Genomic DNA, 27,234 nt, shown 5'->3' with positions numbered 1-27,234 from the left:
CCAGCCAGGGTGACCTTTCTTCTGTGGATTCCGGGTAGAAGAAGGCTTGTCTTTGCCTGCTAGTTATTGTGTTTGGGTTTCTTTCCTCGCCAAGAAGGGTTGATTTATGCTGTTGGGCAGTGGCCAGGGAGGCTATAGATTGAGGCAACCCGCTGGGAAGTGTTTGGTTGTTTTGATTGCACCAGTGCCAAATTTTTACACACACGTTGAGGGCTTTGTCTTGCAGTTGTTCAGCCGTGTTTGGCTGGTTGGGCACTAGTTGTGCGATTGCAGGAGTGGCTCAGACAGTGGATGCTATTGGGGTCTCTGTTGCATGCTTTGGTTGGCTGAGGATACAGGATTGTCTAGTGATCGGATGCCGTTCACCGTTTGAAGTTGAGCACGGAATTACAGGGTGGGCTGGACGGGGAGTCTGCGGGCGTTGGTTTGCCTGGGGTGCAGCTTCCAAAAGACCTTTGTAATCAGCCGCTTGGTTTCAAATGAATGTTAAATAAATACCGCAAGGGGCGCCAACGTTTGGGGTCAATCGGTGTCCTTGTTTCTGAGTAGGAGTGCTCTAACTCCCCTGTGATTTGTTTTGTGGTGCATATTTACTTGTCTATTTACTGTGTATGCTGTAATTAAGTGGATCCTACCACCCTTTACGTTGTTGAGGCCGGTTTCAGCATCCCCTTGGTGTAAGACAGTATGTCTCTGCCCTTTTTGCAGAGGAGTAAGATCCTCATCCGTATGGACTTGTGGCTGATCTCAAAGATTTGCACGATTGTGCAGTGCCGCCAACTGAGTCTAGGTATCTTTGAAGCATATCACCAAGGGCTGGCCTTTATTGGGGTCACATCCTACACATCAGGGCCCCCCAATCCATGCTCTTACACCCCACAAAATGGAGGTCATGAGTGGTGGCATCTATGACAAAACAAAAGGGGCTTGCGGACTTATTGACTCTCTGCTGCTGCTCAAGTAAAGTGGCTGAAATGGCTGCTTTTGCAGGCTCTGGTTTCACTACATCCACCACATGGAGGTCCCCTCAATGAGAGACTACATCGAAACCCCTCCTAGCAAGCCAAATTCTTACCCTCTAAGCCCATGTTTTGAGCCGACATTTCGACGCTTAAGAACAAAACTAGTGGCCCAGCGGTAGCCTGCATTGATCTGTTACTCAAGCTTCAAATCCTATTACAAACTTTCCTGAGTGTTTTGTTTTCTTTAGAGTCTAAGATCAGGCACCTAGAGCTTGCTTACTATGCCAGCATATGCGTATGATATAACATATGTTGACTTCAGGGGTGTAATGTCTGTGAAAGTTGGAAGAATTAGCATATAACTAGATGAATCCAGGAACATTCCCAAACTCATCCTCTAAAAACACAACATAGTGCAGTTTCAATCTCACGTTAGTCACTCATAAGATTGAAAATCATAAATTGGTAGAATTAACATAGCTAACATCACTTACGGACAGGCTCACTTTAGCTTGCTAGTGTAGGTTTGCACAGCTTGAAAACGGATTACTTAACATGTTTACAGCATGTTCTTGTGTTTCATATGCTTTATATGGTGTAAGTTGCAATAGCAATATGTGAGAAAAGGCACAGGGTAACTTTAAACCAGCCTTCAGGTCATCATCACATCTGCGGCAGAACTGTCATCAATATCTTACAGAGACATGTGCAGGCATCTCACAACCAAAGAGACGAAATACTGACTTTAATATCAAAACCCTTGAATTGAAAACTCTTGTACAGATGTAGAACAGAGTCTCAGTGAAGCCAGTAGATAGCACTAGAGCCTAGAAGCCTGGGTATAGAGTTTATCTTTTCTTTAAAACCTGCCCACATCTAGAAAAGCGTACTGGTGCCACCAAATGTGGCACTACAGAACTAGGTTGACACTGTGAACAAAGGATTTGACTCAAGTACTTAGAGTTAAGATACCTGTACTTGGGGAAGGACAAAGATATAATTCATGGTCTTTTACATCTATTTTTCTTTCCCATTTCTTTCAAATTGCATTTGGTTGCAAGGGATCAAAGCCCTTTGCTTTCTGGAAAAACACTCTTTTAAAGTCCTAGTTGCCATAAGCACTCTTGCCTTCTGAGAGATCCTGTCCAGCCATCAGAACCCCATCTGCGTTTGTTGTAAGCCAGGTACTCCTCGCCTGCAAGGTTTGTCTTCATGTCAATCATGTACGGGTGCCTACACACCACAGGAAGAAATGTTTTTGGGAAGGAGCAAGAAAAGCAGACAATCCATGCCTCTTCATGGAAAACTTCAGATTTAAAATCCTCATGGCAAACCTTTCAATCTATCCACATTCCACAAATGAGGATTCAACTTATTCCACAATTATGCAGAAACTTTGTTCATGCAGGTAAAAATTACCCAAACGACTCCAATAGCAAGAATAACTGCATTTCTACGCGACAAATCTCATGAGAGCTTTCAAATCATTTTTTGCCACGAAAAGACTTCTATTAAGTAACCTCAAGAGCAATTCATGGAAGAAATACATCATCAAAGCATGAAAAAACAAAATACCCTGTACCAGGGTTGAGGCTGAAAATGCCACCTCAAACCTCTGGTGGACTCCAAGAAAAAAGTGGAGCCACTCCACTTCCTAAGGAAAATAGTCCGCCCAGCAAAGGCCGCTTGGGAAGACCCCTGCATGCTCATCCAAATGGCCATCAAAGTGCCATTTCATTAATTAATTAATTCATGAGTGTGTGTGTGTGTGTGTGTGTGTGTGTGTGTGTGAGAGAGAGGGGGGGGTGTGTGTGTGTGTGTGTGTGTGCGTGTGTGAGCGGTGGGAGCGACGGAGAGCGTGAGAGCGTGAGAGAGAGGGGGGTCGAGACAGACAAAGGTTCCCGCACAGTTCCCCCTTCCGTCCGTACATCTGTACGGACGCCGTACGCTTACCGTACGGCTGTACGGTAAGCCCCTGCTCATCCCTGCGCAGCCCTCAGCAATCCCGCTGCAGATTTCCTCGCCATCGCTGATCCCCTTCTGAACTTCCCTCCGTACGTCCGTACATCGACATCGCTGATCCCTTCTGAAGTCCCTACGTGCGTCCGTACATCCCCGCCTCTCCGTACAGTCTAGCCTCCCTGCCCTCCGTCAGCATCTCTGCCACAGTCGTTTTGTTCCGTACAGCCTCTATCTGTCCCATCAGCAATCCGTACAGTCCGTACGCTCCTGTCTGTCCATACTGTACGTACAATCCTCATTTGTCCGTATTGTTTTCCCTATTTCTCTCGTGCTGTTTGTTCTGCTCAATCCCTGCTGTACAGCTCTAGTTCTCTCTTCCTCTTCATCAATCTTGCCCTGCTTAACTTCATGGAGGAACATCTCAAAAGCTATTCCCGGAAGGACCTGTCCCGGGACTCCAAAAGACAACAAGTTGATCTACTTCAGCCTCTGTAGATGCTCACTATGTTTTCGACATGCTCAAGGATGAATTTCATCACAGCCGGAAGGAGTGGGCCAAACCTCCCCCGGCACTTAAATACAAGCTGAAGCTGCCCTCTTTGGTCGCTCCCCTCCGAAAGTTTTCTCAGCAAGCAGTTATCATTTTCTTTACAGGGAAGCTACCCTCAGCAAATGATGTAGCTCACTGGGTTAAGGCTTTGTTGGGAGGTTGCTTTGTTGAAGGAGTATATTTTGCTTCTCAAGGTTTTTATGAAGTGCACTTTTTGGATGCCTCATATCGTCAGCAGATATTGGAGATGTCCCCTCTATTCTATGGCAGACAAATGGTCCATGTCATGCCATGGTCGCCAAATAAGGATTATCACAGTCTCATTCGACATCACTGCCCTGTATGGGTTGAGGTCGTAGATTTTCCAGACTATATGAGGGCTGAGTTACCAAGCCTGGCAGCTACTTTGGGGCAAGTTGTATGCCCACCCCGTCCTTCGGGTAATCGAAATCGGTTTTGTGTTCTTTGGGATACAGATCACCCCACCCCTCCCTCTATTGCGGTAGAGGTGGAGGACGTCCCCTTGGGTGAAAAATATTTTGACTTGAAATGGGGAGTATTTGCAGGTGCTTGCTTCACATGTCATAAATTTGGCCACCTTGCTTCACAGTGTCCTGCAGTCCTGCATCAGCTCCCATCCACAGCTATTGCTCCAGAAAATATTTCCCCTTCAACTTATGGTCCGGGGCCTAAGGCTATGTCTAGTAAGTCGGGGGATATCGCATCTAAATCTGCCCCACCCAAAGAAAATGTGGTTCAGGTTCCAGCAAAGCAAAAGGATAAGGGAAAGGGCAAAATTTCAGAATCTCATGCTGCTCCTCAGGGTGCCTGGCAGCAACCCAAAAAGGTATTTGCGCTCAAGCCACGACCGTTACAATCTCGCCATTGGGATGCCTCTACTTCCACCCCTGGTCAAGCCTCTACCCCTGCTGATAGCCTCACTTCTCAACTGTGGGTTGATGTGCTCAAGAGGGGCATCCTTGTATGTGATAATGATGAGGATTATAGAGCTACTGATCCAAGAGGCCAAGTGGATGTCGATGTCATGGCTGAGGCCTGACAACTTACACCTTCACTATGCTTTTTGGCTCGGCTGTACATACTTTCTATGTCTACTTCAATTACTTGCATTTCATACTACGTTCAAGGTCTTTGCAATGTCAATAAGTGGAGACTTTTTTGGCACTATGTACATAAAATGCTACCCTGATGTAATTTCTTTACAAGAACACAACCAACACTTCTTGGCTGGCCAGCAAGGCCATTATGCTGGTTATGACATCTTTTATGCTGGTACAATGAACTTTTCGGGGGTATGCATGCTGGTGAAACATGATATGCAGCCCACAGTTGCTTACAATGACCCCCAGGGTCGATGGATGGTGATCAGATGCATCTGTCAAGCTGATCTTTATGAAATAGCATCTGTTTATGCCTCTCAAACTTCTGCGACGAGAGCTCAAATGTGGGCCTCCCTCAAACAATATCCTTGGCTGTCCAATGCCTTTTTGTGTGGAGACTTTAATAACTCGCCAGCCATCCAAGACAACACCACTCATCGTTCTCACATTATCCCCACTGAGCTTCGACATTGGGAAGATATGCTTTCTTTCTTGCATGCAGAAGATTTATGGCTCTCAACAAGGGATAGAGATATGGGTTACACATACCATCACAATGCCTTTACTCATTACTGGGCTCGACTTGACAGATGGTATTTGTTGCATGCTCAGCAGTATGCTAGATTCACATGTGCAATTCACATGTGCACTATGGGTTGATCATTATCTGATCACTTCCCAGTATGCTTGACATTATCTTTAGCACATCTGACAGATGATATGCCTTTTTTTGGTCGTCGCCTGCTCCATGTTAATGGTGCTTATTTGCTGCATCAACAGTTTCAGAACATGGTGAGAGTGGCTGTCCGTCCCCTCCTTTCACATGCTCAGGAGGACATGGATTTCGCCCGGATCAGTCTTGCCCATCGTTTGCAGGCTGTCATTCAAGATTATGGACGGAGTTACATGAGAACCCTCAGGCTTAAGCTGAAATGGGCTCAATCTCACAAGCAAAAAATGGATTTAATCAGCTCTCATAGGCAACTTACCTCCTCTGAACAGGATTCCTGTGCTTATGCGGTTCACATCATTCATCAAAATGATCTTCACAAATATAAGGAGTGGCAAATCCGAGCTCGCATGAAACCCCTTTTGGATAAGGGCTGCTCCTCCAAAGCTTTCTTTAAAAGCCTGCATGCGGATAGGCGAAAGGAGGATATTTGCAGAATCAGGCAAGATGATGGCACCTGGACCACATCCAAATCAGAATTGGAATCGAAATGCTCTAGTCATTTCCAACGTCTCTTCTCTCCTCAGCCTGATCATTCAATGCAAGTGAATGCAGCTAGGTCTCAATTTCTGATGCATGTTCAGCCCATATTGTCCCTGGAACGGGCTCGTGCACTGAAGCAGCCCTTTATGCTTAATGAACTGGATGATGCTCTGAGTCACTTACGTAAAGGCAGCTCTCCTGGTTGGGATGGATTGACTGTAGAATTCTTCCGTGCATTTTGGGGTGATCTCAAGAACACTCTGCTTCTTATGATCAATCATGCTTAGGCAGAACAATCTCTCCCTCCTTCTTGGAAACATGGCCTGGTCAAATTGATCCCCAAAAAAAGGTTGTGTGAGACAATGGCTGATTAGCGACCCATATCTCTTATGCCAGTCATTTACAAACTCATTGCCAAGATGATTGTTCTCAGGGTTCGATTTATCTTGCAAGCAGGACTTCATCCTAGGCAGAATGGGTTTGTGTTCCCAGAAGACAGATTACTGATAATATCTCCAATGCTTTGCTTGCAATTGAGTATGCCAAATATTCTAAACAAGATGTTCTCATTCTGCAAGTCGACATTGCCAAAGCATTTGATACTGTCCATTGGGATTTTATTTCTCAAACTATGCACAAATTGGGATTTGGCCCTCGGCTAGTCCACATTATTTACTGGCTCTATTCTCATGCCACTGCGCAGTGTTTGCTTGGTGGGGGGTTGTCAAGAGCATGGACTATGACCCGCTCAGTGAGACAAGGTTGCCCTCTTAGTTCGCTACTATATGCCATTGCTACTCATCCATTATTGTTGCATATGGACCATCTTACAACTACAGGGCAGCTTCATGGCTTGCAAATTCCAGGGGCACAGCCGTTTCTGGCACAGGCATATGCTGATGATTCATATTTCATGCCCAAGAATTCTCAAACTGACCTCTCTCACTTGATGCATACTCTGAATGATTTTGGCATAGCTGCTGGACAGGATAGCTCTAGGTATGGACTAGCTCCCCCTGAAAGGAATTAGAGAAGTATGGAGTATGCTGAGAGAAAACGCAGGAACAGAGGTCGACGAACTGCGTGTAATGGCGACGAAACGAGCGCATATTTCTTTGATTCCTTTCAGCCAGAGGTTCGCCCCTTCGAGGTGGATCTTCAGCAGGAAGGGCGTGGAAAATGGTTGAGAACCAGAGGAGAACAAGCTTAAGCAAACTTTGGGGAGATGACACATCCCAGCACTCCTGAAACCCCTGATTTGAAAAAACAAACACACACCACGTGAGAAACTGAGCAGGCTGCTCACCACCCAACCATGACATCTACGGGATGTGATCCCGAATCAGGAGATGTCCCCTCCGAGCCACGAGCTGAGCTACTGGCACGAACTCCCAATCAGATCCAAACCAGCCTGGTGTCCCATACCACCAGGTGGCGCTGTGAAGCCCTGGATCTGTCACTGGGCCTTGGGCTACGCTAAGATGCAAGCGCGCGTCCGCGACTCAATCCAGGATCAGACCTGGCACCTGGGAACGAAACTTGCTCCCAACTGCACACCAAGAACTGAACCCCCTGGGCCCCTTTTATAGACTCGGGCCCCGAGCGCCAAAAATAGCAAAGACCTATAAATAGTTCGTACCCTTGCCACTCAACCCGAGAATCAAGCCTGCCTAGCTCTAAGCCTCCCCAGGCTACCTGAGCTAGTCCTGTGTACCTAGTACACGTCAGATACCAATCCGTGCACATGACATACTCCCCCTCCTCTAAGAACTCACTCCTGAGTTCGCTAAAAAACCCGTAAATGTTCTCTGGAGATTTTGTAATGTCTCCCATGTTGCATCCTCCTCAACACGATCCTTCCACTTGATCTTGTATTCCGTGATAGTTCTATTTCGAATCTGTCTTTCACGAAATTCAAGAATACACTCAGGTTCGTGGGGAATAAAAGTCAAATCTGTAACTTCTATTATCTCGTGAGGAGAAACAAGTTGATCATCTACACCCAATACTTCTTTCAGTCTACTGACATGAAAGACTAGATGTACTTTAACATCAGGAGGCAATTCTAGTCGATATGCTACTGGTCCAATTCTTTTAATGACCTTGAAAGGACCACAGTATCTGGGGGATAATTTCGGAACCAAACCAGTACTTAGGCTCTTGGATTTCTTAGGAATTCGTAAATATACCATCGTTCCTTCAGAGAACTCTCTAGGTGAACGATGTCTATTAGCATAAAATGAAAGGGAAGGAGAGGAGAAGAAGAGCAACGGAAGGGGAGAGAGAGAGAGAGAAACTCCAAATGTGCGGGTGTGAAGTGATGAGCCACACCACAAACTCTTATGTTTTATTAGGATTAGGTTTTACCCTATGACTGTCTTAAGACAGTCATAGGTGTCATATCTTTAATAAAGGGGTGGCAATGTGCCTTTACCCCAACAACCTCCCACCTAAAGGCCAATGTGCCTAAAGGGGAGAAAAGAATAAAAATTATAGCAATATACAGTTACTGTATACAAGACCATACAAGAATGGTCTCATCCTAATCCCATGATGTGGCGGCAATGTGCAAACCGCTCTGTAGGCAAGCTCTTAGCGAGCAAATCTGCAGGATTATCATCAGTGTGCACTTTCACAAGCTCAAGTCGCTTGTCTTCCAGTACCTCCCTGATATATTTCACATCTATGTGCTTGGTCTTTTGATGAAAGACCGGATTCTTTGCCAACATGATGGCACTCTGACTATCACAATGCAAAACTGGCATATCTCCTGTAATGCCCAAATCTCCCACCAGCCGAGTAAGCCATATTGCTTCCTTGCAAGCCTCAGTGGCTGCAACATATTCAACTTCAGTAGTTGACAGTGCAACGCATTTCTGCAACCGAGACACCCATGATATAGCACCTCCTGCAAATGTGAAAATATAACCGGTAGTAGACTTCCGGTTATCTGCATTCCCTGCATAGTCTGAATCTGTAAAACCATGCACCAATGCATCCTGCCTACCATAGCATATGCACAAGTCTTTGGTACCCTTGAGATACCTCAAGACACCTTTCACTGCTTCCCAGTGCCTCTTGCCTGGATTTGCCATATACCTGCTGATGACTCCCACCGCAAAAGCAATATCCGGACGAGTGGCAACCATGGCATACATCAAAGAACCAACTGCAGATGCATACGGAACCTTGGCCATTTCAGCCTTATCATCATCTAATCTGGGGCTGTCCTTACTGCTGAGTTTTAAATGTGGAGGCAACGGGGTACTAATAGACTTCCCCCCCTCCATTTTAAACCTCTGCAGTACTTTGTCAATGTACTCCTTCTGTGACAAAAACAAAAGTCCCTTGGACCTGTCACGAGTAATCCGCATGCCAAGAATATGGTTTGCATCACCCAAGTCTTTCATGTCAAAAGACTTATGCAGTTGTTTCTTCAAAGCACTAATCTCATGCTGAGATTTACTGGCAATCAGCATGTCATCCACATATAGAATGAGAAGCATCAAACTGCCATCCTTTGCCCGTTTGGTGTACAAGCAGTGATCGGTCTCACACCTATGATACCCTTGGGACTGCATAAAGGCATCAAACTTCTTGTACCATTCTCTTGGTGCCTGCTTGAGTCCATACAAGCTCCTCTTGAGCTTACACACAAGCTGCTCTTTCCCTTTAACAGCATATCCCTCTGGTTGACTCATGTAGATCTCATCATGGAGATCTCCGTGAAGAAAAGCAGTCTTCACATCCATCTGACATAAATCCATGTCATCATGAGCAACAAGAGCTAACACTGCTCTCAAAGTAGTCATCTTGACTACAGGGGAAAAGATCTCATCAAAGTCAATGCCCTTCTCCTGCTTAAATCCCTTGGCAACCAATCTGGCCTTATACCTCGGTAAAGCATTTGAATCCACTTTGACTTTGTAAACCCACTTGCATGGCAAAACTTTTCTGCCTGCAAGTAGCTGCACCAAGTCCCATGTATCATTTTGAAGTAGGGAGTCCATTTCTGACTGCATGGCTTTCTCCCACTTCCTTTTCTCTATTCTTCCCATAGCTTCCTTGAAGCTGGAAGGCTCACCACAATCTGTCAGCATGATAAAATCAGCCACATTATTGACTCCTGGAACAAACCTGGCAGGAGGCCGTTGTACACGGGTACTCCTCCTAACAAAATGTTCCGGATTAGGCTGCTGTCCAGCCTGTTCGTCATGCATGACGGGTGGCTGTACCACCATATCTGGCTGTTCTACAGCCCCATCTGCTGGCATATCCAGTGGTGCATCATTGGCAAAATTTTCTGGCTGATTTTCAGCCTGTATACCCTCTTGAACAGGGTTATCTGCAGCAGCTTGCTGCTGCATATAAATGGGCATTCTTTGCTGTCCAACATCATCATAAATAACCCTCCTGTATTCCACAGGTTGCACGGGTTCCTTGTGTACACTATCCTCTTTAAAGATGACATCATTGCTGCGTATAATCTTCCGTTTAACGGGATCCCATAACCTGTACCCCATTTCACCTTCGTCACCATAACCCATGAAGATGCATCTGAAAGACTTTGGCTCCAGTTTGGTGCGCAGTTCTTTGCGTATATAAGCAAAGCACTCGCAGCCAAACACACGTAAGTGCTTATATGAAGGTGGCTTGCCAGACCACACCTCCTCTGGCACTTTCAACTCCAAAGCCTTGTTTGGCGACCTGTTAATAATATGAACTGCTGTTTGCACGGCTTCTGCCCAAAAGCCATGGGGTAATGCAGCATAAGACAACATACATCGAACCTTCTCTTGAATAGTTCGATTCATCCGCTCACTTACACCATTTTGAGATGCATTATGAGGGGCTGTGAGTTCCTGTTTAATGCCCTTAGCTTCACAAAACTGTACAAAAGCATGTGACACATACTCACCCCCATTATCGGATCTGAGGCATTTCAGCCTGCGACCTGTCCAATTCTCAACCTGAGCGACAAACTTCTTGAAAGCATCTAAGGCATCGCTCTTATGCTTCAAGAAATAGACCCACACTTTGCGTGTGGCGTCATCAATGAAAGTAATAAAATATTTTGCACCCCCTAGTGATAACTGTGGCATCTCACACAAATCAGTGTGCACTAGATCAAGCGGTGCTCTAGTCTGGGGAGTTCTCCTCTTATGAGGAGTCACAGAATGTTTGCCAAATATGCAATGATCACAAGTAGGCAAATCTGAAAAAGAAAGAGACGGCAGATAACCCAAACGTGACAGTTCTTGCATTCCTTTAACAGACATGTGTCCCAACCGGCTATGCCACAATGAAACCTTTGGCAGCTCGGTTATGGCAACAACATGATTACCCACACTGGAAACATAAAGAGGGTACAAGGTATCACTCTTATAACCCTCAGCCACTACAACCTGGCCATCAGTAATCACCCATTTGGAATCCCCAAATGTGGTGTGGTAACCACTGTCATCCAACAAGCCAGTGCTAATCAAATTTTTCTTAATTTGCGGCACATGGCGGACACCATCAAGCATAAATATGCGTCCATCAGGGAATACTATCTGTATACTGCCAATCCCTGCAATCTGACATGCATAGTTGTTCCCAAGATGAACAACTCCATGAGTACCTGTGTAGGAAGTAAACCACTCCCTATGAGGAGTAACATGAAAAGAAGCACCTGAATCCAAGAGCCAGGTGTGCATGTCATGGCCATCAATAACCAAAGTATGTGCAATTACAGCAGAAGAGCATAAAACATCATGTATGTCACTGTCACTATCCTCTGCTGCAACATTCACTGCATCCAAGTCATCTGCCTTGGCCTTGCCTTTGCCTTTGCCTTTGCTTCCACTGCCTGCATCCTTTGTTTCAGCCTTCTTGGCTTTCTGATCCCGTATGAACTTGAAGCACTTAGACTTCACATGTCCCTTCTTGCCACAATAAAAGCATTAAATATCCTTTTTGCCACGGGACTGACTGCGGGATTTGGACTTACTAGCAGATCTCCCTTTCTGCTGAGTCCTGCCTCTATCCTGTACCTGCAAAGCATTTAAAGACTTGCTGCCCATATTATTTTTCCTGCTCATCTCCTCCATAAGGAGAGAGCTCTCCACATCAGCATACATAAGAATGATATTTGAATTTGACAGGGTGGTCTTGAAAGTGTCCCAACTCTCAGGGAGGGTACACAACAAGAAGGTAGCCTTGAACTCCTCATCAAGGTTCAACCCCTGTGCAATCAGCTGTGTAAAGATGGCATTGAACTCACTCAAGTGTGAGGTCATAGTTGTACCTTCCTTCATGCGAAGATCAACCAGCTTCTTCAGCCAATAAACCTTACTGGCTGAACTCTTTTGGGCATACAACTCTGCTAGCCTCTGCCATAGGCCATAAGAGGTCTTTTCAGCCTGAACATTGAGCACAAGAGTATCAGAAATAGTAAGCATGATAGCTGCCCTTGCAGACAAATCAAGCTCTTCCCATTCATCATCTGCCATGTCAGATGGCTTGACACCCTTCACCCTTATGGGCTTAGAAATCTTCTTTAACAGAAGTACATTCAAACACTGTTCTGCCCATAATGCATAATTGTGTGCTCCTTCCAATTTCTTTATGTTCAAAATTGATGATTCACTTCCCCCTGATGCCATATCAGATAAGGAAAGTTCCTGACTCCCTGTAAGACAAAAAAGGACTGAATAAAATTCTGATTTCTCAGAAAAAAAAAACCTGCTCTATCAAGAGCCAGAAGCACTCACAATAGTGCTGTTTTTACTGTCAAAAGAATCTGCAGCAAAACAGTAAATTTCCTCCAGTTACTGTACCTTCTGACACACTGTACCGTGCTCAAACAGGCATAAAATTCTGATTTCTCAGAAAAAACAGTAATTTCAGAATGCTGCAGTTGCTCCACAAGTGCTTTAACAGTGCATCATCAGCTGACAAAGCACAAAACACTGCTGTCCTGATCACTTCTCCCACCTCAGATGAGGTATTGCACTGATTTAATATGCATAAACCACTTGGCATACACTTTACTGAAAAAAAAAGTTCAGACACTTCAGCCTGTCACAAAACCTGCAACAGAAAATGGGATAAATCCCAAGCAATCACCCTTCTGCCAAGGGGATAAAAGGCATCTGAAGATCTCTGACAGTAACCCAAGTGCTCTCAAGCAAAATCTGAGCAAAAGCCCCTTGATCTGACACTTGTACCAAGTGAAAACAACCTCAACAATGAGGGATAAGGCATACAATGTGCGAATCTCTCTGACAAAATCAACTAACAGTGTAATGCATATACTGCCCTGTGTAGAAATGACATACACAGATCCCAACGTACAAACACTCAATGAGGAACCTTTTGAGCACTGTCAACGATGGACAGTTAGGGACCGAGTAAACTCGATGCGCCCTGGCCAAGCGTGGCTCAACTGAGGTTCTCTGAGTGTTGCACAAGAAATGTGACCTGCAAGAAAATGTCACCTCCACACTGCGGAAATCGAGACAAATGTGTGCACTCTGGCACCACAATACCTCAAGGCATACAAAGCATCAACTGCCGGGCAAAAGCCCTATGATCTGCTCACCCGTAAACTGAGATTCAAACCCAGTAAAAGAATATATCCTCTGTCAGATGCATAAATCCCGATATCTGTGCACAAGTCCTCCAAGCAGGAGGGAAATAACTGAGAAAGTACTTGTTGTACTTCATGCAATACAATGCACCTCGGGTAAAGTCCAAATCTCCTCGCTGTACCTGCTGTACTTTTGAAGAAAATCGAGATTTTCTTCTTCTTCCTCCTCGAATGCCACCTAGGCCTGCGTGCCTGGATGCCTGACGCTGCTCCCTGAAAAAAAAAAAGAACACCTCCCTGTCACAGTTTCCAAGGAAACAGTACAGCGACGTCCGTACTGTACGGACGCCTGTACGGAGTCCGTACGACAGTACGGATGGCCGTACGTCCGTACAGTGGCTGTACAGTGCGCAAAATGTTGCGCACACGCAGCTAGCAGCAGCTAGCTGCTGCTGCGACTAAGGCGCGCTGCCTGCGCGCCGCCTCGTTGCCCGCACTGCCTGCGCACTGCCGCCGTCCCACGCCGTCCCGCGCCGCCCTACCCTGCTCGCAGACCAGCTGCTCACCCGCGTGGGCTGTACGGTGCGCTGCCCTTGCTGTCCCGCTGGCCCTTGCTGCGCTGCTGCCCTTGCAGAGGCTAGGTAGAGGTCGAGTGGGTGGGTAGGCTAGGGTAGAGGGAGAAGAGGCTCTGATACCAGTTGAAAGGGAAGGAGAGGAGAAGAAGAGCAACGGAAGGGGAGAGAGTGAGAGAGAGAGAAACTCCAAATGTGCGGGTGTGAAGTGATGAGCCACACCACAAACTCTTATGTTTTATTAGGATTAGGTTTTACCCTATGACTGTCTTAAGACAGTCATAGGTGTCATATCTTTAATAAAGGGGTGGCAATGTGCCTTTACCCCAACATAAAATCTGTCCCGATCTTGGGCACTTCTAATAGAGTCCTTGGCAAACTGCAACATTTCCTGCAAGCAAGAAGTTCTTAGCAGCATCATTTTGAATCCCTTTTAATCCAATCATAACTGGTGACTTAGGTTGAAACCCGTACATAAGCATAAAAGGACTGTATCCAGTACTAGAATGCTTTGCACTGTTGTAAGCAAATTCAATCATAGGTAGATAATCTTCCCATGAAGACTGTCTCTTAGATACATATGCCCGAAGCATGTCTTCAACCAACTGGTTAACCTTTTCTGTACTGCCATCGGATTGTGCATGATCTGAGGAACTCATACTTAGAGTAGTTTCTAACTTCTCAAAAACAAGTGTCCAAAAGTTACTTGTAAACTTTGAGTCCCTGTCACTGACTATGTCAGATGGCAAACCATACAGCTTAAAGAAGTGGTCCACAAACTCGTGAGCCAGCTGAACAGCTGATATAGTTGTTCTAGTAGGTAAGAATCTAGCCATTTTTGTCAAACGGTCGACTATGACCCAAATGGAGTCATGACCCTTGCGCATTCGAGGCAAACCAGTAATAAAATCCATGGAAATACTTTCCCATTTATTACCTGGAATCTGTAATGGCTGTAATAAGCCCGCGCTTCTAAGGCGTTCGGCCTTAGTAACCTGACAAACCCGGCAACCTACTACATAGTTCTCAATAAATGAACGCATCTTAGGCCAATAGAAGGTATGCTTCACAAGAGACAGAGTCCTATGTATACCCGGATGTCCAGCACTAGGAGCATCATGACACTCCCAGAGAATCTTGGATTTAAGGTCCAAAACATCTGGCACACAAATCTTTTCATTCCGGAACAGCAAGCCGTTCCTAATCATCCACTGACCTCCCGCCGCCTGTACCGTAGGTGACACAATCCTTGAGTCCTGGTCAACCATGGAGCTCCCATCCTGGACTCTCTGCCAATAAGAACTAAAATGACTATCAGTTGCGTATAGCCCTCTCAAGGATTGAAATAGGTCGGAGGATATTTTCGTAAATGACAGAGCATTTACAAACTTAACTCGACTTAAGGCATCCGCCACACTATTCAACGAACCCTTACGATAACGTATTTCAAAATCAAAATCTTGCATTAATTCTGCCCATCTAGCTTTTCTTCCCCTCAATTCTGATCCATCACACACATACTTAATTGACTGATGATCAGTCAATACAAGGAACTTTGAACCATACAAGTAGTGTCTCCAAACCTTAAGAGCATACACTACAGCATAAAGTTCCTTCTCGAGTGTGGGCCAACGATATTGAGTGTCGTCTAGCTTCTTACTCTCGAAAGCTACAGGTCTGCCCTCTTTAAAAAAAAACTGCCCCAATCGCATAATCACTCGCATCGGCCTCTAAAACATAAGGCCGGGTAGGATCGGGTAATGCAAGAACGGGTGCTTCCTTGATAGAAAACTTCAAGGTTTCAAAAGCCTTGTTCATTGCATCATTCCAAGAGATCGGCTGGGTAGACCTACGTCCACGACCTTTCAATATGTTTGTCAAGGGTGCCGTGATATGTGAATAATCAGGCACAGACTTCCGAAGAAATACCGTAAATCCTAGGAAAGAACGAAGTTGTTTCACAATCTGAGGGATAGGCCATTCTAAAACCTTCTGGATACGATCCAGATCAATGCTAATACCTTCAGAAGAAATCTTGTGTCCTAAGTAAATGATCTCCTTCATAAAGAAGTCACATTTACTCATCTTGGCATAGAGCTTATGCTGTCTTAGAATAACTAAGACAATCCGGAGGTGTCCTATGTGATCCTCGAGTGTCCTGCTATATACCAAGATGTCGTCTAAGAACACTACAACAAATTTGCCCAGAAAATCCCTGAACAAATCGTTCATCATCTGCTGAAAAGTAGCAGGAGCATTGGTCAAACCAAAAGGTAATACAAGAAACTCGTAGTGACCATACCTAGTTCGGAATGTGGTTCTATCTATGTGTTTAGCATAGATACGAATTTTGTGATAACCCGTACGCAAATCCATTTTAGTGAAATACTTCGCTCCGGCCAAACGGTCTATCAAATCATCGGAACGAGGTAGAGGGTATCGATTCTAAATTGTCACTTTATTTAATCGTTTATAATCTATACACATTCTCCAGGTAGAATCTTTCTTCTTTCTTAAGAGGACAGATGCACCCCAAGGTGATTTACTTGGGCGTATATAGCCCATATTCAGGTAATCCTGAAGCTGTAAAGCTAACTCATCCTCCTCTACCTGGCTCATCCTATAAGGTGGTACACTAATAGGTTGAGCCCCTGGGACTAAGTCTATGCGATGATCTACTGCCCGTTCTGGAGGTAAACCTTCCGGCAGTTGAGCAGGGAATACATCCTTAAAACTATCTAACAACATTCTCAATTCACGGTGTTCAAACACACTTAAATCATTCTTGTTAATTACAGAAACAACAAATGAAGAAAGCGGAATCAAAACACACTGATAGACATCATAATGAGAAGTGTTTAATATATTCCGAAGCTGCATCGCAGATACAATAGGTCCCTGAGAAGAGGGAATTTTATCACACTGAATAGAAAATTGGGTGTCCTTATCTACAAAAGAAAGCGTATGCTCTGTCCATCCAATCTGAATATTGTGGGTTTTAAACCACTCTATTCCAATCAACAAGTCTACATGCTCCAGGTGCATAACATAACACGTAAGAACCCCTGTGTAGGCTTGAATCCGGATAGTGAGCGCTTCAACCTTGCGATCCCAAAACTGCTTCCCAGCTGGAAGCTGCACCTCATAGGTGTGGTCGCTAGGTACTGTGGACAGCCCCATCTTCTGCACAAATTTGTAATTAACAAAATTGTGAGAGCTGCCCGGATCAAAGAGAATGTGAACCTGTTGGTCCCTAACTTCTCCATAAACTCGGAAAAGATCATGGGAACCAAACAACGAAGTATTGAAAGTGCAATTACAAGAAAGTGGGCAGGTAATGACATTTACAGAAATACCTGTCATCGAGACTTGGTTCGCTCCCTTGGCTTTGGTACCAGTACCCGCCTGGAGCTTCGGTCCAAGCATCAACTTTTGGTTCTTGCGCTTTGGACACTCATTCTTGGTGTGGCCCCGCTCCTCGCAACAGAAGCAACGTCCTTCTTTCTTGAGCCTCAAAGTACGAAGGAAACGGGCTTTACCATTCTTTGCTTGAGTCAAGTTTTTCTTGGAGGCGTTGTCCGTAGACTTCGTCTCCCCAGTACCAGTCGTAGGCTGAAAGAACTTGCGTTTGTTCTTTCCACTCGTGTCGGAAACTGTAGTTGCTTTGGCACCGGCCATGGTATCATCATAAATGCGCGCATAATTCATGGCCTCTTGCAACGTTGTGCATTTGTTGTTCTTTATTTGCAACTTGTATGAATCTGGCAAACCATCCACGAAGAAACCTAACAAGGTCACTGGATCCATCTTTGTGGCTCTGGTTTGCAGATCCCGAAATCTTTAAAGATAAACTTCAAAGGACAAGTTTAACTTTGACATATCGAGGGCTTTAAGCTTGCCAACGATATCATAATCATCCTCCTTCTTCAGGAACTCCTTCCTGAAGACCCCTTCGAAATCTGTCCATGTATCTGGCTTAGGCTGGAGTTCCTTCCACCATAGCAACGCTTTACCTGACATGAAACCCGCTGCAAGCTGGATCTTCTTCTCATCTGGGTATGGGTGGAACTGAAAGTGTACCTGCCACTTGTGTAACCAAGTGTCAACTACCTCCTTCGTTCGAGACTTTTGATCTCCCGGAAAAGGGTCTGGAGTTATGTTCGGGCCTAGCACTGAAGCCATGGCATCCACATGCGTGAGTGCCTGCACCGTGCTAGCCAGAAGAGTGAGAGTCGCCAAAATCCCTTGGAGTTGCTGTGTCAACCCCGTTTGATTTGCATTAACCTGCTTGAATTTTCCATCCAGAGCAGTGGTAAATTCACTGAAGGCCTTTTTTGTAATCAGGTCATCATAAAGACCCTGATCCTCCTCTCCCACAGGAGTGTAATCCAAATCCTGCTCTCCCATGGTAAACTCGGGATTTGCAGAATCAGACATAACTGAAATGTGATTTGAATATAGACTGAGAGAAATAACTGACTGAGTCGAAACGAAAAGGAGAATGGAGCAGAGGGAAACCGTCCCAAGAGATGCTGAAAACTGGCGAGCCCGGAGGCGCAACAGTCCCGGAGTCTGGCTGAAAACGATGCCGGATGCAGCGTACGGAGTCCTGCAGCAATCCCGGAATCCTGCTGACCGTCCAGGTGCCGCAGCAGTACGGACAGCTGACGTGGCTGTACGGCTGCTGACGCAGTCCGTACGGTGGCTGACGTAAGCCGTACGGCTGCTGATGCAGGCCGTACAGCAGCTGACGGAGGCCGTACAGCGGCTGACGCAGGCTGTACGGCGGCTGGCGCAGGTGTACGGACGGCTGGTGCAGGCGCAGCTGTACAGATGGCTGGTGCAGGGCTGGCGCAGGTTCGATGGCGCAGTGAAGGCTCTTTGCAAGCTATGGCTGATGGTTGAAGCCCTGCCCATATATATAGGGAGCAGGGCAGCCTAATTAGGAAGCCCTGCTTCCAAAAAAGGCCCACCCTCCCAGCTTTGGAGGGTGGTGCTTTTTCGAAAAAAGCAACCCTCTTCGCAGGCTGGCCGCACCCTGTTCCTGCACATCGCGCCTCTCTCTGCCCTGGCCGTATTTCCGTACCAGCCCTGGCGTCCAATCTCCGCCTCCCCCGCAGCCCTTGTCAGTCCCCTCGCCTCTCTTTCCTTCTTCTCTGCTCTCTCTTTGCTTCCTACATCCTTCTCTCTCAGCCCCCCCTTCAAGAATTTCGAAACTCTCCCTCCTTTCTTCTACCTTTTCCCTACCAACTGTCCACCCTTGATAACCCAGGAACCACGCAGAATTTGCAGCAACAAATTTCGTATTTTAGGGCATACCTGGAGAAAGAATTCGTCAAAAATTCTCGCATCAGAAGTTCCTACCTCAGGAGCTGGCTCTGATACCAACTGACACATCCCAGCACTCCTGAAACCCCTGATCTGAAAAAACAAACACACACCACATGAGAAACTGAGCAGGCTGCTCATCACCCAACCATGACATCTACGGGATGTGATCCCGAATCAGGAGATGTCCCCTCCGAGCCACGAGCTGAGCTACTGGCACGAACTCCCAATCAGATCCAAACCAACCTGGTGTCCCATACCACCAGGTGGCGCTGTGAAGCCCTGGATCTGTCACTGGGCCTTGGGCTACGCTAAGATGCAGGCGCGCGTCCGCGACTCAATCCAGGATCAGACCTGGCACCTGGGAACGAAACTTGCTCCCAATTGCACACCAAGAACTGAACCCCCTGGGCCCCTTTTATAGACTCGGGCCCCGAGCGCCAAAAATAGCGAAGACCTATAAATAGTTCGTACCCTTGCCACTCAACCCGAGAATCAAGCCTGCCTAGCTCTAAGCCTCCCCAGGCTACCTGAGCTAGTCCTGTGTACCTAGTACACGTCAGATACCAATCCGTGCACATGACAGGAGAAGAGGGAGAGATGGTGAAGAAGAAGATGATGATGTGGCAGAAATGAGCTCAAGGGGGATCAAAGGGCTATGATACCATGTTGGTAAGCTGAAAGGAAAGCAAAGAGTGGACACAAACTCAGAATACTTGCATTATAGAATGAAGAAGAGTGAGGTCCTTAAGTAGGCACCTCATACATGCTCACTGACATCACTGATGACTTCAGAGCTCCACAATCATCTCCTCAATCTGCTCCTAGATTCTCTCAATCATCCTATGTGGCTCTCCACCACCTAACTGTGCTTGTGGGCACCTAACTATGCCTTTAGCACTCACACATAGAAACCAAGGTGTGCCTGAGGCATACACCTTGAGATATCCCATCAAACCTCACTTATGAGGCAGCCTTGATGGTGGGCAAGGCCGATAGGAGGAATTACTCAACACCTTGTATAGCAACAACTCCAAGGACTTTCGGCGGAGATTTCTAGAGCGACGGTCCCCTTCACCTCTCACCGACACTAAATTTTGGTATGATTATGTGCATAACGTACACTATACGAAATCCCAAACCAGCCAGCTCCCGACCTCTCACATACACATCATCCCACTTCCTATACACTCTTCATTAAAGGGGGTGTTAAGATCATAATGGCCGAGCGAAAGATCATGAGGGTCTACGCACTGAATTCATTGCATATGGGATTAATATCCTAGCCCCGATCCTGGCAAATGTCTTCAATGAAGCTATTTGCCTTGGCTTCCCACGCACGTGGACTATTAATACTATCTCGCCCATCCACAAGGCAGGGGAACCCATGATCCTGGGGAACTACACGACCATCATGATCGGGCATGTTATGTCCAAGATTTATGCATTAGCGCTTGACGCTGAGGTCAGTCGATTTGCAGAGATGCAGGGGCTTAGATCATATGGACAGTCCAGCAGATTCCGACATGATCATGGGACCATGGATCACATTCTCACACTCAGATGTATTATTAAGGAGGCCAGGGCACGGAAGCAGAGGGTTTATTGTTGCTTTGTGGACTTACCGCAAAGCCTTTGATATAGTTCCAAGAGCCCGGCTATCAGGTGCTTGCAAGATTTGGGTTATGATAAGGAGATTATTTGGGCTGTCATGGCATTTTACGAGAGTCTCAGGCAGAGTTCGGACAAGGTCTAGATGGACGGACGAGATTTTGAGTACTATTGGGGTCAAACAAGGGTGTCTTGTTTGTCCTCTATCACCAACCTTGATTGGCCTCTACATTGATGAGCTTGAGACAGTTATGCAAACACTAGGGGGGGCTGGTTGCTCTCTTGCTGGCACTATGATTCAAATCTTGCTATATGCAGATGATGTGGTACTCTTATTCTCCTTAGCAGAGGGCCTCTAGAGGCACTTAGTCGCGCTACAATCTTTTTGTGAGTCGCACTATTTGAAGGTCAACCTTAGTAAAACTAAGGTTATGATCTTCAATACATCTCGGGTCACTATGCATCGGAGCAATTTACCTTTGATGGGTCACCGGTAGAGGCTGAAGAGTGTCAGTGAGAGTGTGGTCATAGCTCTATGTCTAACAAGTGCGACTGTGACCCTTGTCGGTCGCGCTCCCACTTTGAACAAGGAGGGAGTGTTGCCAAGCATATCTGTGCGTCAACCCTCTGCTTGAGCTGTCGTGTCATTGGATTTGGATCGTGTCTAGGGCCTATGGAGTGGGACCCTGTATGGTCTCGTTGGAAGAACTCCATGATCATGCTCTGAGAAGAGTCTACCACGGTATGCTCCTCCTCTCTGTGTGATCGAAGTAGATAGACGCTCACGATGTTTGACTGCCTCATGAATGAACGTGGCCAAGCATCTCTGATTTGGAAAAGAGAGAAATCGGGATAACAATCCGGAGTCATCTCTGAATAGACAATAGAAGCATTCCCGGATCTCAGAGTACATTGGGTGTGTGAAAACGAAATGCTCCTCATACTCATTCTCCTGTAGACCACATAAGGTGCATGTACTACTCTACCTGGGTAAACCCTCTTCTCGGCCACTCTCTATATGGAGTCTATTTGAAGAGACCCGAAATCGCCCATTAGAGATTTTCAATGAATGGGGTAAATGAATCCGTGTATATCCTGGTGGGTCAATAAACCCCTCATCTGAGATACATAGGCAATGATCGCTGTTGAAGCTGGGCTTCACTGGGAGCTCACTCGGTCCAACCAGGTCCGGAATGTGTATAGCTGCAGAAGGATCCTCACGTATGACCTGGTTGACCTCGTGATATCGTAGTGGGGAGAACGGTGCATCAATGCTGTACTGGAAGGGGGGAAGTTTGTCCATGTGGAGCCCCAGTCGCTCAAACCACCTCACTATGTGTGCAAACCAGCACCTCTGGTCACTTCATCTGATAGAGCCATAGAAGAGGATAGTGCTAGCCATGGTAATTTGTTGCGTTGAGAGGTGCAATCCCCCTCGATATAGGTAGGTGATGACTTGAAATGCTGCATCGAGCTGCAATGGAGATGATCCAAACTCGCCCTGGATAATTTGGTGAGGAACTGATGGCTTACTGAAATCTTCTGTGATATAACGAGTTCCTGTACTCGCTCCACACAAGCCCACGTAGTATTTGACAAATCTGGCCCCCACTGCCATACATCCTCGCAAGTCAGACCAAGGAGTCAAAAAGTAATCAATAGGTACGAGGGTCGTGAAAGTGTGAGCGGAAGCACTGCCTCTCTAGTCTGGCCAATGAGGCGTTCCCTCTGCTCAAGCGAGCTTGCATTGCCGATCTCATGGTGAAAATAGGTCCAGAGAAGATTGAGATCACGACTTTCATTGATCACCTAGGAGGGATGGGATCATTGCTTGCTAATTTGATGATATTGATATTGTTGTACGCAGATGACACCGAGGCCCTAGAGGTGTTTTGTAGAGAGGGAGAGCTGACAGTCAACCTTGGCAAGACCAAGGTTATGATCTTCAACACCTCACAAGTAGTACTTCACTGACATAGCTTCACTTACCGAGGGGAGCTAGTTGAGATCGTGCAATCATACACTTATCTAGGGTACTCTTTGCAAGGCCAGTTTTCACGATGACTCGGGCAATCTGAGCACGATGCACACGAGGATAAGGAGCTTTGGCTCGACTAGAGCGATAGTGCTTTCAAGCGCACTTCCACGACCCTCCGACGAAGGGATGGCTATTTGACACACTTGTGAGACCAACAGCCATGTCTGCAACACCCTTCTCGAGGAGCGACCTATCGGCAAACAAACGGCAGAGATTCGAGAGGTTACAGGTGATTTGGTATCCAAGATGATCCAAAGTAAGCACTCAGTCCCACATCAAATCATACAGGCATAGTTCGCTATGACACCACTTCATCTTAATGCCATCTTCTAGACAGTCACATATCTTATCGGGTATGGGTCTTGCCTAGCTGGAGGCTACTGAGGTTGGCATTAAAGTCATCTAGATGACTAGTCGAGATGGGGTTAGCACAACCTGATACGCAAACATATCCAGATGGTTTGACAATCTAGGTATTCAAATGGACCGCCTTCGCCCCTTTCAATAAAGCTTGAATGTCCTGTCCCTCCAAAGGCCACGAGATGAGATCAACCATATCATACGGTTGGATCTACTCTAGCTCTATACATCACGGATTTGGGAGGAGTTTCCCATCAAGATATGATTCTTCCATGATCACTTCTTAAGAGTATCAGAGGATGGAGAGATTACCAAGCCCCATACCCGAAGGACAGATGGGTCTTCTCACATGCACTAAGGGATGCCATTGAACAAATGCAGGTCTCGTCCCGTTAGCTGAGGATTGAGGCAAGGAGAGCCACAGGCACACCTAGAGAGCAACGGATTTTCCGGCTATGCACATTGCCGTCTATGCACATTTGCCGGCTATGCACATCTTCCAAGAGGGACACGGGTTTTGGTCACTCTCTGACTGATCCACTTCTATGACTGGGTCTACATTGACCTCTATTTGATGGAGGTGCGGCGACACAGAGAGGCCTTATTGTAGCGGATCAAACAGCACGAGGTAACAATACCACAGGAGACAAATCGAGCACAGCAACACGTCAACCACTTCTATGCCTTTGAGTCAGCCCTAGGTGTGACCCAAATCAGATGACAATCGTAATTCACTTTGGCACCGTGGAACAGTTCACAATCAACGCGGGACTCCTTTAGAGCAAATTGCATTACCCAAGGGGGCAGGATGCCTGGTGCTGGAAATTTCGTACACTCCTTGGCAAATGTGCAGAAGCTGTGGAAATCAAATCGCCAATAAGATAGAGTGCTAGGAGAGAAGGGTAAGGGGCAAAACACAGCACTAGGGGCTAGAAATAAGGGCTGGACCCCCCGAAGTTCTTTATTGCAATAGAATTAGGCTTTGTACAACTGGCTCTCACAAGAACATGGATTGGGTACAATCTCCGTGTTCTAGAGCTATGAGGCTCTTCTTTTATAGACTTAGCCTCCAACCCCAAATCAAGAGCTTTCTAATAAGCTGGGGCTAGCTTTCAGCTTTTTCTTGAGCCTAAAATAGGCATACTTTTCTTAGAAAGCTGAGCTTTCCCTAAAATCAACTTTAGCGGGCTTTTCTTGGAAATTGTGCTGGAATTCTTGCTGATTTGGCCTTGTTGGCTCCTCCATAAAGTAGGTGCACACACCTTGGTGCTTTTTGCATTGTACTTTAGTAACACCAAGTCTCTTTCTTGGAGATTCATCTCTCTCCGGTTCTTGTCTGCTGCCTTCTTTTGCTTTTGTTAAGATCTTCCAATTGCTGTCTGAACTTAAGAGAAAGTTGTATCTAAGTCGCGGGCATACTGGTCGGCTGCAAATATCTCGTCCTTTGTTCTGAGGATAGGTGGCAAAATCACCTTCGAATGGGGCTTTTCCTATGGAGCTATGAATAGTGTTATTGTATGCAAATTCCACAAGCAAACAATACTTTTCCCATTTGACCTTCTACTCGGATGCATAACACTTGAGAAGATCCAATACCGTGGAATTGGCACCAAATTCTCACCTTGTCCGTCTGACTGAGGATGAAAAGAAGATGAGAAGTCCAACTTCGTACCCATCTTTTCAAATAATGCTCTCCAGAATAAACTAACAATCGACCTAGGCATCCTATGGTGCTTGAAAATCTATGCCAAAAACAATCTAGCCATGTGGTCTGCCTTCATAGTTTTTCTTACTGGAATGAAATGGGCCTGCTTGCTGAACCTCTCAGTGATGGTCCATATCCCATCATTCTCGTATTTGGATCTAGGAAGATCAAAGATGAAATCCATGGAGATACTTTCCCATGGTCCCTGCAGTATGAGCAGCAGCATGAGAAGTCCTCGAGTCTTGTGCCTATCATACTTTACCTTTTGGCTCGTAAGACATTCAATTACAAACTTGTGAATGTCTTTCCGCATCCCTAGCCAAAAGAAATATCTCTCAATGGCCTGAGTAGTAGACAAAATACCTCGATGCCCTGCATAAGGAGGACCATGACATTCTTCCAAAACTTTGGCTCACATGTCTTGGGTTACACGAAGATGATCATCTTTCATGAGAAATACGTCTTTCAGTGTATACTAGCTGGATGACACTCCCTGCTGAATATTTCTCATGGTCTAAATCTGGATCCTATAAATAAAGCTCTTTCATGGCCTCCAAGTCCCGCTGACATTATTCACTTTAGGCCTTCTAGATAAAGCATCCACAACTCTGTTCCGAGCTCCTGGAGTATAGACAATCTGAAAATGAAACATGGACAGAAAATTTGCCCACTTCATCTGCTTTTCAGATATCTTGGTCTAAGTCAAGAAATACGAGGCTCTGGTGGTCGGTCGTGACTGTAAAGTCAACTCCAAGAAGATAATGCTTCCAGATATTTAAAGCATGAATAACTGCTAGCATCTCTTTCTCATAAATACCCGAAAACATCTCCGCATCACGCAGCCTCCTACTTTCATAAGCTATAACCCGACCTTCTTGATGGAAGTCAACTCCCACACACTCTTCACATGCATCGCAGTCCACATCAAACGGTTTCTGTAAATCTGGAACAACAAGAATAGGCTCGGTCATTAGCTTTTCTATATCAGCAAAGTGTCAAATGAAGAGTCTATAATAGGAACAAAGCCCAAGAAAGCTGTGTACTTCATGTACCGAGGTGAGCTCTAGCCATTCCTGTATAGCTCTAATCTTGGCTGGATCCATCCTTGGAAATAATGTGTCCAAGATCATGAATCTCGTCAAGAAAGAATTCACTCTTTTTGGCATTTATGGAAAGCTTATGATTTCTGAGTTCTTGAAACACAGTAGCCAAGTGCTCTTTGTGCTCTTCTTCTGTCTTAGAAAAGACAAAAATATCATCAAAGAAAGTGCCTATAAAGTGCCAGTAAGATCTGAAAATCATGTCCATCATACAATTAAAAGTGGCCGGTGCATTAAAAGGCATCACCAAAAACTCATAAAGTCCAAAAGTGGTCCAAAAAGCTGTCTTATGGACATCTTGTGGGTGGATCCTTATCTGATGATATCCACTTTCTAAATCAATACGGCTGAAAATTGTGGCCCCTTTCAGTCTGTCCAAAATATCATCTATGCAACGGATTGGAAACCCGTTCTTGACTATCATTTTATTAAGAGCTCTATAATCCACACACATACGATAAGAGCCATCCTTCTTTTGAACTAAGAGCACCGGTGAACAAAAGGGTGAGGAACTAGGCCTAATAAGTCCTTTGGAGAGCAAATCCTGTACCTATGCCATAATTTCTTGAGTGTGGTCTGCGCTCACACAATAAGGTGGCCGATTCGGGGGCTCACTTCCTAGAAGGAGCTCTATAACATGATCTTCAGGTCGTTCTGGAGGAAGCTCTCCTGGTAGCTAAAGGACTTATTCCCATTTGAGGTTCACCCTCTTTCTCTTTAACAAAGACCATATTCGCAGAAATTGCAAGCTTTATTGATTTAGCAATGGAAATATTTGATACAACTGGAATGGTCTCGCCTTTTCCCTTGGCCAAAATCTTGTGTTGCTTATTCCGATGCACAAAACTGAGAGTTCTTGCTTTAGAATCCAAGACTACCTCCTTTCTATGGAACCACGGCATACCGAAAATAGCATCATAATGCTTGAGCGATGAAACATAAAATCTTCGTGGTCTACATAGTTTCCATGCTTTTGCCTTCGTCTCCTGTGAGGCTTCGAGCTCCTCCCTCTTTTTCTTAAAGTATGATGCTTTTGGTGTGACGCAGGACTCCGTGAACACTTCCTTGAAGAATGTGAATGCTTAGAAAAGTATTTTGATGGAGAAGTAAGAGAAAGCTCTTGATCTCCCTTTTCTTTT

At 45.8% G+C, this 27,234-nt stretch overlaps 1 protein-coding gene across 1 annotated transcript in view; it reads right to left on the bottom strand.

Moving 5' to 3' along the window:
• The window catches only part of LOC147888176 (uncharacterized), a 96,276-nt gene that overhangs the window by 53,893 nt on the left and 15,149 nt on the right, over positions 1–27,234 (bottom strand). Inside the window, exon 3 of the mRNA XM_087393787.1 lies at positions 2,091–2,195. Within this exon, the coding sequence (XP_087249913.1) occupies positions 2,091–2,195 (105 nt within the window). The remainder of the gene's footprint in view (positions 1–2,090; positions 2,196–27,234) is intronic.

This window comes from Dipteris shenzhenensis, chromosome 22, assembly GCF_047967505.1.
Source record: "Dipteris shenzhenensis isolate YYH24624 ecotype China chromosome 22, Dip_SZ_1.0, whole genome shotgun sequence".
NCBI lineage: Eukaryota > Viridiplantae > Streptophyta > Polypodiopsida > Gleicheniales > Dipteridaceae > Dipteris > Dipteris shenzhenensis.
This window is presented reverse-complemented; position numbering and strand designations above follow the sequence as displayed.